This window comes from Onychomys torridus, chromosome 4 (genome assembly GCF_903995425.1).
Source record: "Onychomys torridus chromosome 4, mOncTor1.1, whole genome shotgun sequence".
NCBI lineage: Eukaryota > Metazoa > Chordata > Mammalia > Rodentia > Cricetidae > Onychomys > Onychomys torridus.
Genome location: NC_050446.1, coordinates 14,664,409 through 14,680,057, shown reverse-complemented (window position 1 = coordinate 14,680,057; position 15,649 = coordinate 14,664,409). Strand labels below are relative to the sequence as shown.

General features: G+C 53.3%; 2 protein-coding genes across 4 annotated transcripts; one reads left to right on the top strand and one right to left on the bottom strand.

Annotated features, from left to right (window-relative positions):
- The first annotated feature begins 1,480 nt into the window (after positions 1 to 1,480).
- Positions 1,481 to 4,759, top strand: Entpd8 (ectonucleoside triphosphate diphosphohydrolase 8). Of its 3 annotated transcripts, none has more exons than XM_036183260.1 (9): positions 1,481 to 1,606; positions 1,692 to 1,809; positions 2,498 to 2,648; positions 2,784 to 2,943; positions 3,064 to 3,291; positions 3,390 to 3,653; positions 3,837 to 3,947; positions 4,332 to 4,466; positions 4,568 to 4,759. In XM_036183260.1, the coding sequence occupies exons 1-9, from the start codon at positions 1,481 to 1,483 to the stop codon at positions 4,757 to 4,759; spliced, it is 1,485 nt and encodes a 494-aa protein (XP_036039153.1). The 3 variants fall into 3 exon arrangements, with proteins under 3 accessions (XP_036039153.1, XP_036039152.1, XP_036039154.1); XM_036183259.1 differs by having other exon boundaries at positions 3,064 to 3,300; XM_036183261.1 differs by lacking the exon at positions 3,837 to 3,947.
- Positions 4,760 to 5,324: 565 nt separating this feature from the next.
- On the bottom strand, positions 5,325 to 15,055 carry Noxa1 (NADPH oxidase activator 1). The gene is made up of 10 exons (XM_036184200.1): positions 14,879 to 15,055; positions 12,561 to 12,643; positions 11,711 to 11,819; positions 10,374 to 10,508; positions 10,063 to 10,170; positions 9,069 to 9,119; positions 6,275 to 6,429; positions 5,790 to 5,901; positions 5,573 to 5,687; positions 5,325 to 5,455 (listed from the first exon to the last, which is right to left on the bottom strand). The coding sequence occupies exons 1-10, from the start codon at positions 15,053 to 15,055 to the stop codon at positions 5,325 to 5,327; spliced, it is 1,176 nt and encodes a 391-aa protein (XP_036040093.1).
- Positions 15,056 to 15,649: the final 594 nt, after the last annotated feature.

Sequence of the window (15,649 nt, the reverse complement as noted above, 5' to 3'; positions counted from 1 at the left end):
TCCCAGGACAGTTCCAAAGTTCACCCTGAGCACTAGGGGCACTGCCCTTCCTCCCTCTCCAGGAGCAAGATGTAAGCAGATGATGCAGAATAAGGGTGGTAGATGCAGCCCCTGAGCAGCAGGTCGAGAGCAGGCCCGCCCCTCCACCACAGCCCAGGTTCAAGTGGGTGGAGACAGGGTGTGGAGGACAGCAGGTGCGCAGGTCGGTTGCACCCAGGAATAGGACTTCCTCCGGCTACCCTTGAAGGTTGGCTTCCAGCTCAGGTAAGGGACCCAAGGGGCTTTCCTGGTCTGTGGGCTGGCTTTGGTAGGGTACTGCCTGTCCTGGGTGAGGGGAACCCGCCTTGTCCTCTTTTTATGACTACCTAGCCTCAGGAGCTACATTCCCCGAGGTGGGGACTGCGTCTTCTTGGTTCCTCCCTGCGACCTGTTTATCACTGTGCCTTGGGTGCTGGTCATTAGTCTTTCCTTCCTCAGTCTTCCTCCCTTCCGATGGGCTTGTGCCTCACTTAGCCTATTCCCAGGGGTGCTAACCTCTGTTAGTCACTCGTGAGACACTGGGAGTATCTTCTTTCCTATGGGGTATGCCACGAGACACAAAGTCACAGAATTTCAAACTGCTGGAGGCTCAGAGAACACTCTGGCTTTTGACTAGTCCAGTGAGCAACAACATCCATTGTGAGACTTGCCATGAAGCAGGTGCCTAGTGACCCCTCTCTACATTGGTGGGCTGGGGTGGGAAAGGGCTAGAACCCCTGCTGGGCTCTAGGGTAGATAAGGGTGTCGCTGTCCTGGGGACCAAGGATAATGGCATTCCTTGGTCAGCTGCCCAGGTTCATCTGGGGTCAGCTAAAATCTCTCAGATCCCCATTAGAGAAACCCAAGTTTAGGATTTCCAAAAGAAACAGATGTCTTTGTTAAGAAGCATAGAATGCTAACTGGCCTTGTGAAGGGCCCACACCTGGCTCCTGGACTCCAAATGGCACGGGCCTGGCCTTGAGGCTCCCAGAGAGAAGTCCTGCATTGAGAGACCCTGGCATGAAGCCCTGAGTTCAGTCCGGAGCTGGGGCTCCTCATGGGAGAATCAAGAAAGCAGGGGCCCAGAAGAAGAGGGAGGGCAAGGCCTGTCTAAGGGGCTCACGTGGGGCTCCATTAACCCTTGATAGTGACATCAAGAATGACTGTCCTTTCTCTACCGGCTCAGCCCGCAGACAGTACCTCACGTACTGGCCGCCAGGCTCTGTGACAATATTGGGCCTGACCAGCTGGACTCTGGACACTGCGTGTGGCCTTTTTCACTGAGGCTGTCCTGGCTACCGACCTGGCCAAGGGAGGCTGTCTGAGTCCCACATTTGACAACATCTGAGCAAAGTTGGGACGTGATAAGATCCTTCCTTTAGAAGGCTGGGGTTGGGACAGCAGGTGGAGTCTGAGTGTCCTCCGCTGCCTACCTGACCCTTGCAGCTCAGCTACTCCTGCCATGGGATGCTCCCGGAAGGAACGGGTCTTCATGGCCCTCTTGGGGATTGCAGCAGCCTCTGGCCTCACCATGCTCATCCTCATCCTGGTGAAGGCAACCGATGTCTTCCTGCCTGCAGACACCAAGGTTTGGCTGAGACCCGATGAGGATGTGGGGCTGGGTGACCAGGATATTGACCTCGACGCCTTTCTGATCCCAGTGTCGTCCTTAGTTTGGGATCGTGTTTGACGCCGGCTCCTCCCACACATCCCTGTTTGTGTACCAGTGGCCAGCAAACAAGGAGAAGGACACAGGAGTGGTCAGCCAGGCCCTGACTTGCCAGATAGAAGGTCAGTGGGTAGTCCCATGGTAGGTCATTATGACCTGGCTTGGACTCCCAGTGTGAGACACCATGGTCACACAGTTGGGCTGGCTCTGATGAGAACACACACACAGATCTTCCCTCAGGTTCTGTGGCTAACATCTCCCTATCTGATGCCACATCTGCCTTCTCTGGTATCCGGGAGCTTCTCATCCAGGTACCACACCACACTGATGGCAGAAGCTACCGAGTGCTAGGCCCTGAGTTAATTTCCTGGGGTTCCTCTCAGTTCTAGAGATAAAAAGCCTGAGGCCCAGGGGAGGCAGAGCCACATTCTACAGAACCCCCAAGTGGGAGAAACTCTGGGTTTCCTACCTTTCCCTGTAAGGATTGTAATCACTGGACTTGGTCCGCTATGCGACCAAACCAGCCTTATTTCTAGGTTTCCTTTGTTGTTATTTGAGAGAGTCTTGCTGTGTAACCCAGACTGACCTTGATCCCTCTATCCCCCTGCCTCAACCTCTTGAGTACTATGATGATAGGCAATCACCATCATGCCCCATTCAAAATCCCTTAATTAAACCTGGGAACTTCCTTCTTCCAAAAAAGGTCACATTCACAGGTTCCAAACATTAGGATTTGATCACATCTTTGGGGGCCACCACTGAGTCCCAACCATCAGGTCTGGAGCCTTTTCCTAGGGTACTGTGTTTCAGGACCCGGGATTGCTTCCTACACCTCTGACCCAACACAGGCTGGGGAAAGCCTGAAGGGCTGCCTGGAAGAGGCACTGGCTTTGATCCCACAGACCCAGCACCAAGAGACACCCACATTCTTGGGGGCCACAGCAGGAATGAGGCTGCTCAGGTGAGATATGAGCAGGTTGCGTCTGTTAGGGTCACTCCCGAAAGCCAGGCTTGAATACCCTGGGGTGAAGCGCAGTAGAGCCTGGAATGAGGTACCGTGGAGGTTGGAGTGAGGCTTTCTTCCCTCTCTACCCAGCCAGAAGAACAGCTCTCAGGCGAGAGACATCCTCACTGCAGTCTCCCAGACACTGAGCAACTCTCCTGTGGATTTTTGGGGTGCCAAGGTCCTGACTGGGCAAGATGAAGGTGCCTTTGGTTGGATCACTATCAACTATGTCCTGGGAATGCTTCTCAAGGTGCAGGGGGAGCCCAAGGGTGGGGGGTTGGTCTGAGAGGCCAGTCCCTGGGGCCAGCCGGCTGGCCGGCAGCTGGGGCCAGTGTGGCTGCCCAGAGCTAAGCACTTCCTCTGTGGTCAGTATTCCTCTGGACAGTGGATCCTGCCTGAAGAGAGGACACTGGTTGGTGCTCTGGACCTGGGTGGGGCCTCCACCCAGATCAGCTTCGTGCCTCAGGGCCCCATCCTGGACCAGAGCACCCAGGCTACCTTCCGTCTGTATGGTGCCAACTACAGCATCTATACTCACAGCTACCTCTGCTTTGGGCGGGACCAGGCCCTGACAAGGCTCCTGGCTGAGCTGGCACAGGTTAGGCTGGTATTTGAAGGGTGGCGGAGCAGGATGGCCTGGGGTAGAGTGGGGAGTGCATCCGAGCTTAGAGTTCATGCCCTTTCCTCTCTCTACAGAACAGCTCGGCAGCACTGGTCAGACACCCATGCTACCATAGCGGCTACCAGGCCACACTGCCACTGGCTCCGCTGCGTGAGTCACCCTGTGTCCACACTACAGATTCCCTGAACCTCACCCAGAACCTCACAGTTGAAGGGATAGGCAACCCTGGGGAATGTGTGGCAGCCCTCCGAAGGCTCTTCAACTTCTCCAGCTGTAAGGACCAAGAAGATTGTGCTTTCAATGGGGTGTACCAGCCTCCTGTGCACGGCCAGTTCTATGTAAGCGCCACCCCCCAAGCCCTGGCTTCCTTCTGGAGCCCCAGGTGACCTTCTGACCCCAGGGGCTCCAAGGACAAGTGGAACAGGAGGTGCCCTGTCTGGGACTCCAATACCAGAGGAACTACCTGACTGAAGAGTCCTGGGCCTCCCTCAGGCTGACACAGCCTTCTCTACTTCCCCCAGGCGTTTTCCAACTTTTACTATACTTTTAACTTCCTGAACCTCACCTCCAGGCAGCCGCTGCACATTGTCAATGATACTATCTGGAAGTTCTGTCAGAAACCCTGGAAACTGGTAGGTGACCCTGGATAACGGCCCTAGCCCCCTCTCCATACTGCACCATGCAGGGCCTCTGGGATCTTACTGGGTTTTCCTAGACAGAGACTTGAGGTAAAGCTGTTTGGGTACCAGGATTGGGGAGGAAAACACTGTGGTAGGGGAGTGGCTTGTTTTGGGCAGAAAGAGGTCCAGAACCCTAATGGGATCAGCTTCTGGTTATCATGAGGTTGGCCACCTCACCCCCTCCTAGCCGGAGGATGGTCTCCACGGGGAATTTAAAATCATTGAACACTTTCCTGCTGTCTGGAGTCTGTTTGGGTGTGTGGAGATCACATAGCTGGGAGAGAGGTGGTAGAAGGTCTTGGGGCCTCACTTACTCATCGGCTTCTGGAACCCCAGGTGGAAGCCAGCTACCCCGGGCAGGAACGCTGGCTACGGGACTACTGTGCCTCAGGCATGTACATCCTTGTATTGCTGCTGGAGGGTTACAAATTCAGCGAGGAGACCTGGCCCAGCATCCAGTTCCAGAAGCAGGTGACTGCGGCCTAGAGCCTCAGCATATCTGGTGCAGTGTGAGAATGGGATGGGACCCAGGATAGCCACCCGGCAGCCCTCCACAGCCGTGTGTCTCCCAGGCAGGTGGCATGGACATTGGCTGGACACTGGGCTACATGCTGAACCTTACAGGCATGATTCCAGCTGAGGCACTGACCCAGTGGCGGGCCCAGAGCTACAGCATCTGGATGGCTGGAGTAGTGTCCGCAGTGCTGACTCTTGTGGCCATTCTAGGGGCGGCCGCAGTCCAGCTCTTCTGGACCCAGGACTAGGTAAAGCCAGCTGGGACCCAAAGCAGGGACCATGTTGGGATTCAACAGCAACAACGTAACTGTTGGTGTTGTCTACATTGTGGACCACTATCAACTGTCCTTAGGAAAGAAAGCCGTTGGCACACAGGACCTGCTGGGCACATCCTGGATGTCTGCCTTCATGAACCCCTGACCCTTAAGGGTTCCAGTCCATTGAGCAGACCAATTCCTGATAGTACGGACTCCCCTCTGCCCTCAGGGTGGCACTGGTCATGGGATCTGTAGTCCTCCAAGGGATGGAAACAGGAGGGGCTCTGGGAGGGGCAGCTGTGGACCTGGATTATCACTGAAGACTGTGACCAGCCCAGCAGAGAGCCCTGCTTCCTCACTATAATCCGACTGGAACAGACAGTCAGAAGCCAGGACTGTGGGCCAGTCTAGCTCCCCTCTCCCAAGAGCCTTTGGTTGGATCCCATTTATCATCAATCCTAGAAGACAGGCCACATAGGGATGGGGGGGGGGTAGTGATTGTTTGTTTGTTTGTTGTTTGTTTAAATTAAAACTGGTCTTGTCACAATATTTATTGCTAGTGCTGGTCTTCTGGCTTGGGTTTCGGAACAGGTAGGGCTTTCACACAGGCACCAGCTGGGGCCACAAAGCACTTGGGGAAAATGCCAATGCAGCCGTCTCGGTGACCCTCCAGCCAAGCTTCGTCCACTGTGGAGACATGGTGGACGGTGCGTCTGCTTACAGCAAAGACCAAACCCTAGAGAACAAAGCCCCCACCAGGCCTGGGCAAGCCAGCAGTGTTGGGGAGGGGTAGTCTTGTCCTACCTTCACACAGAACGTCCACTGTGTCCCCTTGGAGGAAATCCAAATCCTCAGGCCTTTGGGCTGAGTAACTGTGCTGAGCGACTACCTGGTAGAGCACTGGTCGGCCCCAGGCTCCCTGTGGCAGAAGGGTGGGCTGCAGGGGTGGTACAAGAGAAGGGCTCCCCTCCACCTGCCTGGGCTGCCAACAGTGGGCCTCACAGCCTTTCCCCTGGCTCACCCGGCACTGGAGCTGCAACCCACTTGGGCCCCTGGCCACACTCTTCCACACACTCTGCAGGGATTCCTCCGTGGGGATGGGGATCCAGAACTTCTCTCCTGGGGCTTGGTAACTGCAAAGGGAGTCCTGAGTGTGAGCTACCGGATGTAGGGGAGTGCCTGGTGTCTGGAATTCCCCTAAAGGAAGTTAACCTCCGGATGTAGGGGAGTGCCTGGTGTCTGGACTTCCCCTAAAGGAAGTTAACCTCTGTCCCTCTCCAGGCCCGGCCATTACTTCCAGTGGCTGCCTAGGATCTGGATCTTAGGCATAGATCTAAGGAGGCCTCAGCTTTGGTCCCTTTCTGGGCCTGAGAAGTGACCAGTTCCGAGCAAAACAACAACAAAACCCTTCTCTCCAGTTCAGGACAACCCTCACTTCATTCTAGCTCAGATCCACCCTTTTCTCCGGCAGCTTAGGGTCCCCTCCCTCACAGCTTGCTGACTCACCTGAGCTGCCCCATCTGGGCCTGGTGAAGGAGGGCTTGAGCCAGCAGTGTGCGGAGACTGGACAGGTCAGCGCCTCTTGGGGCCTCTAGGGGCACAGTAAAGTAGCACTGCACAGTGACAGTCACCAAGGATGCAGGGTCCTTTGCAGCTGCTCCCTGACGACAGAAACAGGGTTGCATAGCCCTTGAAGGCAGGGGGTCGGAGTAGAGGCTGGGCCGAAAGTAGGAAGATGGAACCTGAGCTAAGGCCTTCCCTGCCTCAAGTGGCTGAGGAGGAGGGATCAGAGAGCGGGAGAGCTCTTACCCCAGCTCCTGAGCAGTCTTCAGAGGGGCTTGGGTTAGGCCCCTCCAGATGCCGGCAAACTGCACCATAGACCATGGCTCTGTGACCACCTTTCCACAAAGGAGACACTTTGAAGTAGATGAATGACTGGCAGGTAGCTGTCCCCTGCCCCAACTTTCTTTAAGGGACAAATCCCAGCTCTCCTGAGGCAGCTCTTCCTACCACTATTGCTCAGGGTCCTCTTACCCATGGATGGAGGAGACTGATGGCCAATTTGCTCCACCTGGGACCTCTGCAAAAGAGGAGAAAGGTAGCAGGACCTCAACCGTGTGGGTCCTCACACACACCAGTTGCAGCCGACCCGGCAATTTTGTTTCGTTGGTTTTGTTTGTTACATCTTATATTATGCAGTACTATTTTTGTATAAATTGCTTAAAATTTATTTATGCAAGATTTGAATGCATACCAGTGTTTTTATTATTTAGATTGCCAACTTTCCTTCAGGTAGGCGGGAACTTAACCTGTACTTAGTCAACAGAAAAAGCCCATGTACAGATGTGTCCAGGTGTGACGGGGGCTACGGCCTTCCACTTAAAAGCACATTGAACTGGATGTTGAGAGCCTACTTTCTACATCAAGAAGCTACACAAGCAGGTTTTGGCGAAGAGTAAAGTATAGTCCAGGCAAAACCCTTGCCAAGTTTCAACAGAGAGCTCACCTTTTCCTCAAAATTTTACAATTCAGATTTCAGCCTTTACACTCAGGAGGGTTTGGCTCCAAGCATGAGCTCTTGTATTCTGTCTACATAGATCTAATTTATACCATGAGTCAAGTAGAAGCAACGTGTCTTCCTTCCCTCCCCCACCTCCTCTGGAGTGTTTGGTTCTCACTGAAGCTGGTAACTTAGCTGTTTTCTAGTTGCCAAGTTCTGCATCCATAAATGCCAATTCCTAGACGTCCCCTGATGCTGTTTTACCTTTGTTGGATTTGTATAAACAATTGTACAACGCCCCCCCAAAGAGTGTAGTCCTAGAATAGGACCTAAAGTATAGGGGTCTTGAGGTGGTGGATCTGGCTCCAAGGGAGAAACTCCTTGGACTCTGTCCTGGCATGGCCAGTGGTTAAGGATGTGGTCTGGGAGCTTGGCCAGCAGTTAGCAGGAAGTTTGGGAGTGAAGCACGGTAGGCCCAGACCCTAGGCACACCTAGAGACAGGGTTGAGTCCTCATAGGCCTAGAGTTCACAACAGCTTGCCTAGCACCATTGGGGAGTCAGTCTGCTTCCCAGGCCTTCTCTTGATCCCCAACTCCAGTTTGGTGGCTCTGAGAAGTCAACTCCATTGACTCTGAGAAGCCCAGAACAGATGATAAGGAAGTGCCTGGCCTCAAGTGCCCTGAGTTGGCAAGGAGGTGGAAACCTCTATTGAGCACCTCTGGGTGTGGCTTGTGAACTAACTGTGTGTGTGTGTGTGTCTGTGTCTGTGTGTGTGCTTGGTTTTTTTTTGGGGGGGAGGGGGTTCAGGGTTTAGCCCTGGCTGTCCTGAAACTCTGTAGACCAGGCTTGCCTCGAATTCAGAGATCCACCTGCCTCTGCCCACTGAGTGCTGGGATTAAAGGTGTGCATTACCACCACCCAGCTATGAACTTGTTTTGAAGGGAGACTATGGAAAAGCAATGTTTGGCCCTTGTGAGGTTTACAGCCCAGTACAGGAGTTGGTAGATGCAGGTTTAAGTACCTGGGGGTTTTGAGCAAAGCTGTAAAGGGTGTAGTTGCTCTTAAGGACATTGAACTGTTGGATTGGGATGAACCAAATACTGGAGACAAAGTGGAGGTGACTGTCCTGTGTCCTGTCATAAGCCCATACCAAACTTTCTCCTACAGTTCTCACCACGGGCTCTTAGGGCTACAGCAGGGCAGCAAGGGTCTCTGCCTAACCACTCCTCACCCAGGTACAAGGGGCTCTGAAGGCTTGCAATGGCCAGGACGGAGGTTGGCATTGTTTGGGCCTTCTGATCTGTCTTTCCCTAGGCTGTCATGTGATTTGATCACTGTACGTCCAACAGAGGCTCCAACCTTCTGTTGACAGCCCCCATCTGGTCCCTGTGGTGGGTTTGAGTGTGTGCCAGTGAGTTGGTCCTCTTAGCCCATCCCCTGATGTCAGGTCACTATGGCTGACTCTTACTATACCCCTGGCCGGTTGTCAAGGAGGCTGCCTGCCCTCCTAGAAGCTTATGTTTACTCTTTTGATCATGACAGGTGAATGAATAGAAGGGACCAGTCTTTCCTGCCAGGCCAGAGATGTCCCTCAGAGTGAGAATGTGGGATGACAACTCTTTGAAGGTCTAGGTTTCAACCCCTACATAGGAGGAAGGGTCCCCTCATTCTCAAGCTTTCCTAGTATATGGCTCAAGCCCTTGGCCCAGCCTGCCTAAGCCTTGTTTTCCTTATCCATGCACAGTTCTGCAAAACCACGCAAAGACAGGCCTGAGTCTGCTCAGTGCCCACCCACCTACCTGCTGAGGCCAGCCATCTGAGTTGTTGTCAGGGATGACAGAAGCCACCACCTAGTGGGGGCAGGAATACAGCTGGATTAGGACCCCACTGAGTCTGTTTCTCCAGGTCCCCAATTCCTAGCACCTCTGTGGCTGTAATCTGCAAGGTGTGGGCTGCCTACACCTAGTTCAAGACTGCTGGACCACTACAGCTTAAAAAGAGAAAAGTATGACCAAGAGAAACATGTACTGATAATATGAACTTAATTTTCAACATTTTGTTTCTTGTAATGGTCGTCTAAGTGAACTCTGATAGATGCACAAGTACAGTCTCTTCTCCGTCTATACTCAGCCCACCGCAGTGGACAGTCACAGGCAGTGTGCACCTCAGGCAGCTGCACAGGTCACATGGTGTTGGTAGGTCCAGCACAACTGCTATTGCAAATGACCACAGGTGTATGGCCAGCCCAGGGGCCATCAATGCAATACCAAGTTAGTTGGCTCTTCTTTGAGACATGGCAAATGACTATTTTCTTGAGTTCCTCTCTTATATTTGGAGGTGAGATACTCCACCACAGCCTGTGGTTAGGGGGCCTGATATGGCCCAGAGTGGCCAGGCACATCTCTTCTAGGACCCTGCTGCCTATAGCAGATATGCAGAAACACATGAAGATGCACAGATACTGGAAACGTCTGGGACAAGAGTGTGGGGGTGAAGGAGGGGCACCACTGGGGATTCCCATCAAAAGGCTGGAGCCTCCTCCTTTAAAGCTGACTTCTGGTAGGTTCTGCCTCTGGGCCTACAGCCTCATGTATGAACACTCACCCCAACCCTAGGCACCTTGTACCCACCTATTACCTGTCTGACTTTCAAGTGGCCTAGACTACACCCACCTGTCCTCATAAACACACTGGATGCCCAGTGCAGGAGCCACCACACTGTGAGCTTGGCATAGGCTACAGCTGCCATTTCGGCAGCTGGGTACCCAAGCTGGAAAACACCCTAGTGCTTTACCTTAGCCTTGCCGAGGAAATCCATGGGCTCCAGATGCTGTAGGTATTGTCTGGGAGGCTGGAAGACCTTACCCTTGGGGACTTGCCGCAGCTGCGGGGGTACCTGTTTCTGGAATACAGCATGGAAACCTGGGTGGCCACAGCTGTACGAGAGCCCTGAGCCTTGAGGTAGAGGGGCTGCTTGGGCTCCCATCATGTGTGACACGCTACAGGAAGTATGGGGTACCCAGGCTACCTCTCTCCATGTCCTATAGTTAGTATTGAGGGGATAAGCTGGCTCCAACCAGTGTGACAGTCACCTGCCCGCCTCACCTGCACTTGCTCCAGGGCAGTGTCCAGGATGTCTTGAGCTCCCTCTGGCCATTTGGAGATTGCCTCCACTAGAGTATTGGCAGCCTTGGTCCAGAGCCCTGCCTGGCACTGTGCAGATGCCATGTTGTATAGGACCTAGGAACAAGGGCAGACGTGACAGCAGGGACCAGGCTCCCCAGATGATCCTCATATGAACTCCCCAGTCACAGTAGCTGACAGTCCTTCTGTATATTCAGCTGCACAGGAGCTATAAGTAGGGCCCAGGCCACCTGCTGCCTGCCTGGCTCAGTTATCAGATGCCAAGTGGCCATTCCCTGTATCTGTTTAGTCCTTTGCAGGGCCATGCTTTGCTTTGGACTTTTCTGCTTCAGACAGCAGAAGTAGCTCTCCCTTTTAAAGTGTCCCCTGTGCCGGGGTGGGGGGAGTTGGAAAGACGGCTCAGTGGTTAAGCGTGCTCGTTACTCTTCCAGAGGACTTGGATTAGACTCCCAACTCTGACATGGTGGCTCACAAAGTATTCCCTTGGCTAACACCCTCCTCATTCTATACCCTGCCACCCCCCACTAACTGCTCCCTGTACCCCTGAGTATGTCTAAGGGTTCCCATTGACTGTTCAGGGACATTCAGAACCCCACATTCAGAGCATTCTCATGGGTAAGGTGGTCTGAGCTAAGGGTCTCCTACAGCCCCAGTGACGTGAACTCACACTTCTTCCCTTCATCCTGGAGAGGTAGGTACATAGAAGCCCAACTTTGCTACAAGGAGAGAAACACACCCACTCTCCCTATGGCCCTCTGTTCCTACTATTTCCTCTGGCTCAGCTGCAGGGACTGCTGAGCCAACCCCCCAACACACACACACACACACACACACACACACACACACACACACACACACACACCTTCTCCCAAACCGATCGGTCACCTGGTCATGATCTTCAATTCTGTCCTGCCTTTCTCCCACATGAGCCCATGCTGGCTGGGTCCGGCTCCCTCCACTGCCACTCCAGCCTCCTTGGGCAATCAGGGAGCTGGGGGATTTCAGGGCTCCAAAAGTCTTTGGCTAGACAGGACATCTCATTCCACTTGGCTGACCATGACAGTGGCACCAACACAAAAGTGACAGCCCCCCAGCAACACTCCAGATTTTACCCTAGCACTCCAGCCAGGACCGCAGACTACACGATAGGACCCCTATTGCAATCCAGGGCCATGGCAGAACCTTAGAACTCCCAAGAACCCTAGATTCCCCCCAACAGAACCCCAGGGCTGTAGAACCTCCAATCCCCGGTGACACTCTTGGTGTCCGAAGTCTACCCACGGGAAATGCCCACTCACCTCCCAGGCTTGCAATTTGAAGTGCAGACCCAGCTGGGTGTAGTCAATGGCAGCATTGCCCCTCAGCTGTGCCAGGGCTAGCTGGAAGTCAGACATAGCTTCCTGGAACCTGTGAGCATCAGGAGCCTCTCAACAGCTGCATGGGAGAAGCTGAGCCTATGAAGGGTGGCTTTGGGTATCCCACCCACCCTTCTCTCTATGTCAGCTCTGGGATGCCTGAAGGCAAGTGTGATCACCTAGATATTAGCACTTCATGGGTACTCAAGTCCAGACCAGTGTGCTTAATGGGAGTTTACTGTCCAATTCTGCTTAGCATCCTCCTGAGCATCTGCTCTCTTTGCCTGACAGGAGCCATGCTTACACTCGACACCTTCTTCCTACCCTCCTGGGCTCTCCTTTTCTGTCTCTCAGGCCCAACATTATTTGGCCTCCTCTAATCTCTGAGCTTCTAACTCTGGGTGGAATCTCTGTCCCCCACTAGATTCTCCACTTCTCTCAGCCAGCCCTCCTGGGCTGATTGGAGCCTACAGCCCTGAATACCCTTCCTCCCTTCCTCCTCTTAGAAAGCTGGGAGGCCATCGGAATCCTTGGATAAGCCCTGGTTTTCACATCTGCAAATTGGTTACAAACAGTATTCTCACTACTACAGACATGAGGAGGGAAGCAGGGCTGTTGAGAAAGAACTGTGAATCTTGACAGAGACAGGATTGTGTGTGCACCCCAGCCTAACCAGAGCATCCTCATCCAGGCTGGAGGGGACCCAGAGGAGAGAGGAAAGGAAGTGGGTGCAAGCATTGGTTTGCAGAGACAAAGAACCATCCAATGAGGAATGGAAGCCTGCGGTGCTCACCTCTGTAGCTGGAAATTGGCCACTCCCCGCTGGAAGAAGCCAACAGCCATGCAGGTGTCCTTGGTCACTGCTTGGTCAAATGCCTAGGGACAAAAATGCTTGTGGTACAGCAAACTCAGTAACCCAAGAACCCAATGCCACAAATGCACATGGAAATCTGTCAACTGAAGAGGGCACCTTGCAGCGGCTGCCTGCCAAGCTAGAGCCTGGACAGATGTGTTACTGCATAAATTTCTCAGCTGCCTCAAACACCTCACAATAAGCCCAGGGCGTATCCCTATGGCATAGAAACCCATTTTATCTATAGTGAGCACAGAGCTAAAAGAAAATGCTCCAAAACGTCAGTACCAGTTATCTCTGGGAGACAGGATTGTGTAAGACTTTTGGCTTTTTAAAATCTCTTTTCAGGGGCTGGAGAGGGTGGCTCTTCCAGAGGTCCTGAGTTCAATTCCCAGCAACCACATGGTGTCTCACAACCATCTAGAATGGGATCCAATGCCCTCTTCTGGTGTGCAGGCATACATGCAGACAGCACACTCACATACATAAAATACATAAATAAATCTTTTAAGATCTTTTCTGGTAGTTCACACAAAATGGCACACTAGGTATCTATTAGAATCAGAACACCAAAGTCTTCTGTGCACAGGCAGTACAACTTCTTAAAGCAGACACAGAAATGTGTGTCCCCAGCAGGGAAAGCAGCCATCAGTAAACCTGGTATAGTTTCCTGATACTGAAACCAGCCAGGTGGACCAACTGTTGAACTGGATCTGACTTGAAGTTTTCACATGCCACAATCAACCTGGAAATGGGTTGGCTGCTTGTTGCTACATCCAACATTACACATTTCACACTGACAGGTTGAAGTGTAACCACATCAGACCTGCACCGTTGGTTTTCCTTATTGCAGCTGTACCGCCTTGCTTCTTCGAGTTTCCGGGTCTAACTGATATGCCTAGGCTTGCACACATATTCATTTTATTGACTTAAGGCAGTGCCCATTCTTCTTTTGGCAGAGAACTTCAAACCCCTCTCTAGTTACAGTGTGAGGAGGTGAGTACTGGATTGCCCTAACATGTGATACATTGTTGACCCACCTGGTAACAGATCACTGCATTTCCTCTCCTGAACAATAGCCTTTTTGTTTCATTTTTGTTTGTTTGTTTGTTTGTTTGGGGTTTTTTGTTGTTGCTGTTGTTTTTTGTTTTTTGATACTGGGTTTCTCTGTGTAGCCCTGGCTGTCCTGGATCTTACTTTGTAAATCAGCCTGGCCTCAAACTCAGATCTGCTAGCCTCTTGCTTCCCTAGTGCTGGGATTAAAGGTGGGTGCCACCATGCCTGGCTTAAATAACAACCTTTTAATGAAGAAACAATTCTGAAGTAATTGTAGGTGCAGATGTAAGAAATAATAGAAAAGAGCTAGCAAGATGGCTCAGTGGGTAAAGACACCTGCCAGCATGCCTAATGACCTGAGTTTGGTCACCAGGTCCCACATGGTAGAGGGAGAGAACTGACACAGGTAAGTAAGTAAATAATAAGAAGAAGAGGCCATCTGTGACAGCCCAGTCCTCCTGCTCTCACCCCTGGCCCTTGGGCGGCTTTGCTTCTCCGTGTGGTATCCAGGCAGATCACGATCATGTGAGTGATGGGAACGTCTGAGTTGGAGACGGGGTGCTAAGGGCTTAGATCACAGACCCAGGAATAGCTGTCACTTTGATGAACACGAAGCAGGGGATGCCCTGACTGCCTCCTCTACAGTGTGCATCCCTGAGTAGTCCTGCTCGGAGAAGCAGGTGGGGAGACATGTGAGCACTCCGAACTGGGAAAGCACTGACACCACAGACATCTGCTGAAATCCATTTCCCCACACGTGTACCTTCAGGGGACAGGCAGAGCCCCAGCCCACTGATTCTGACCCAGCCTCCAGCCCGCCTCCAGGCATGTGCCTCCCTCCGACCGGATGGCCTGGCCTGGTACGGGACTGATGCATTTGGCCCATGCGGCTATGTGCGCTGTACCCCATTCTGGCCTCAACTAAGAGAGGGGTCTCCCAACCACGAAGCTCCTACCTGCTTCAGGCAGTCACTAAGAGGGAGCATTAGAGGAATAGTCTCCAGGTGAACACAAGGTAAAGCAGCAGGAATCCCCTCCCCCTTCCTGGTGGCTATGAGGTGGAGAAGAAGAGCGTCCTTTTCTAGGGTGTTCATTGGAACATAAGTATTCACGCCCGTAGTCACCTCTTCATTTGCATTCCCCTATAGGCCTCCACCAGGGATGGGGGCGGGGGGCCCTGTCACCAGTCCCGGGGCTCTCACCTGCAATGCAGCCTCGAGATTCCCGGCCATCAGATGCACGCAGCCCATGTTGAAGTAGATCTTGGCCGACGGCTCCCGAACGTCTGAGAAGAGGCATAGCGCACGGTCCCAGTCTTCTCGTGCCACGGCCAGTACGCCCTGATGCCAGTCCCGTACCTGATCCCCTAGAGAGCTCATGGATCTGGGGACACCTGCTCTGCCTCCTAGAAAGTTAGCGACTCTAGTCTGAGAGCACAGGGCGGGAGGAGGGTGTCCCACAAAAACCGGGGGGCGGTGGGCCAGGGGCAAGGTCTTGGGGCGAGGACAGCAGAGAGAAGCACCTGGTGAGACCCGACTAATGGGCGCGCAAGACAATTGGAGTTGATACACAACGTGGTGGAGACTAACCAGGCGACCCGATGCCCCGCCCCCGCCCCGGCCCCTCCTGAGGCCCCGCCTCGAACCACCCCACCTCAGTCGCCTACACAAAGGACCCAGTCGCAGGCCACATAGCCACGCCTCTTCATCCTCCAGGCCTACCTGTCCACTCCCCGGCCCAGCTCCGCGCCAATAAGACCGCGCCCACCTCCAGATGGGCACGCCCTCTCGCCTGCTCCGCCTCCTAGTTCTTGCCTCCTGCCCGATGTGACCGCGCCCCTTACTCAAGCCAGGCCCACCCCATCTTTTTCTCTGCAAGCTCAGAACTCCAATGGGCCCTGGGCTCTTTACTCCAGTCAGCCCAGTGTTCAGGGGAAAGTCATTCGGAAGCGCCGCAGCGGTTGGGCCAAGATT

Excerpts from the sequence above, each read along its gene's own strand:
- Entpd8 (XM_036183259.1), top strand. The coding sequence starts at position 1,481 with ATGGGATGCTCCCGGAAGGAACGGGTCTTCATGGCCCTCTTGGGGATT. Across the intron at positions 3,301-3,389 it reads AGCTGGCACAGGTTAGGCTG|AACAGCTCGGCAGCACTGGT; the intron begins GTATTTGAAGGG and ends CTCTCTCTACAG. Across the intron at positions 3,948-4,331 it reads GTCAGAAACCCTGGAAACTG|GTGGAAGCCAGCTACCCCGG; the intron begins GTAGGTGACCCT and ends CTGGAACCCCAG.
- Noxa1 (XM_036184200.1), bottom strand. The coding sequence starts at position 15,055 with ATGAGCTCTCTAGGGGATCAGGTACGGGACTGGCATCAGGGCGTACTG. Across the intron at positions 11,820-12,560 it reads GCCAATTTCCAGCTACAGAG|GTTCCAGGAAGCTATGTCTG; the intron begins GTGAGCACCGCA and ends TGATGCTCACAG. Across the intron at positions 10,509-11,710 it reads TCAAATTGCAAGCCTGGGAG|GTCCTATACAACATGGCATC; the intron begins GTGAGTGGGCAT and ends CCTTGTTCCTAG.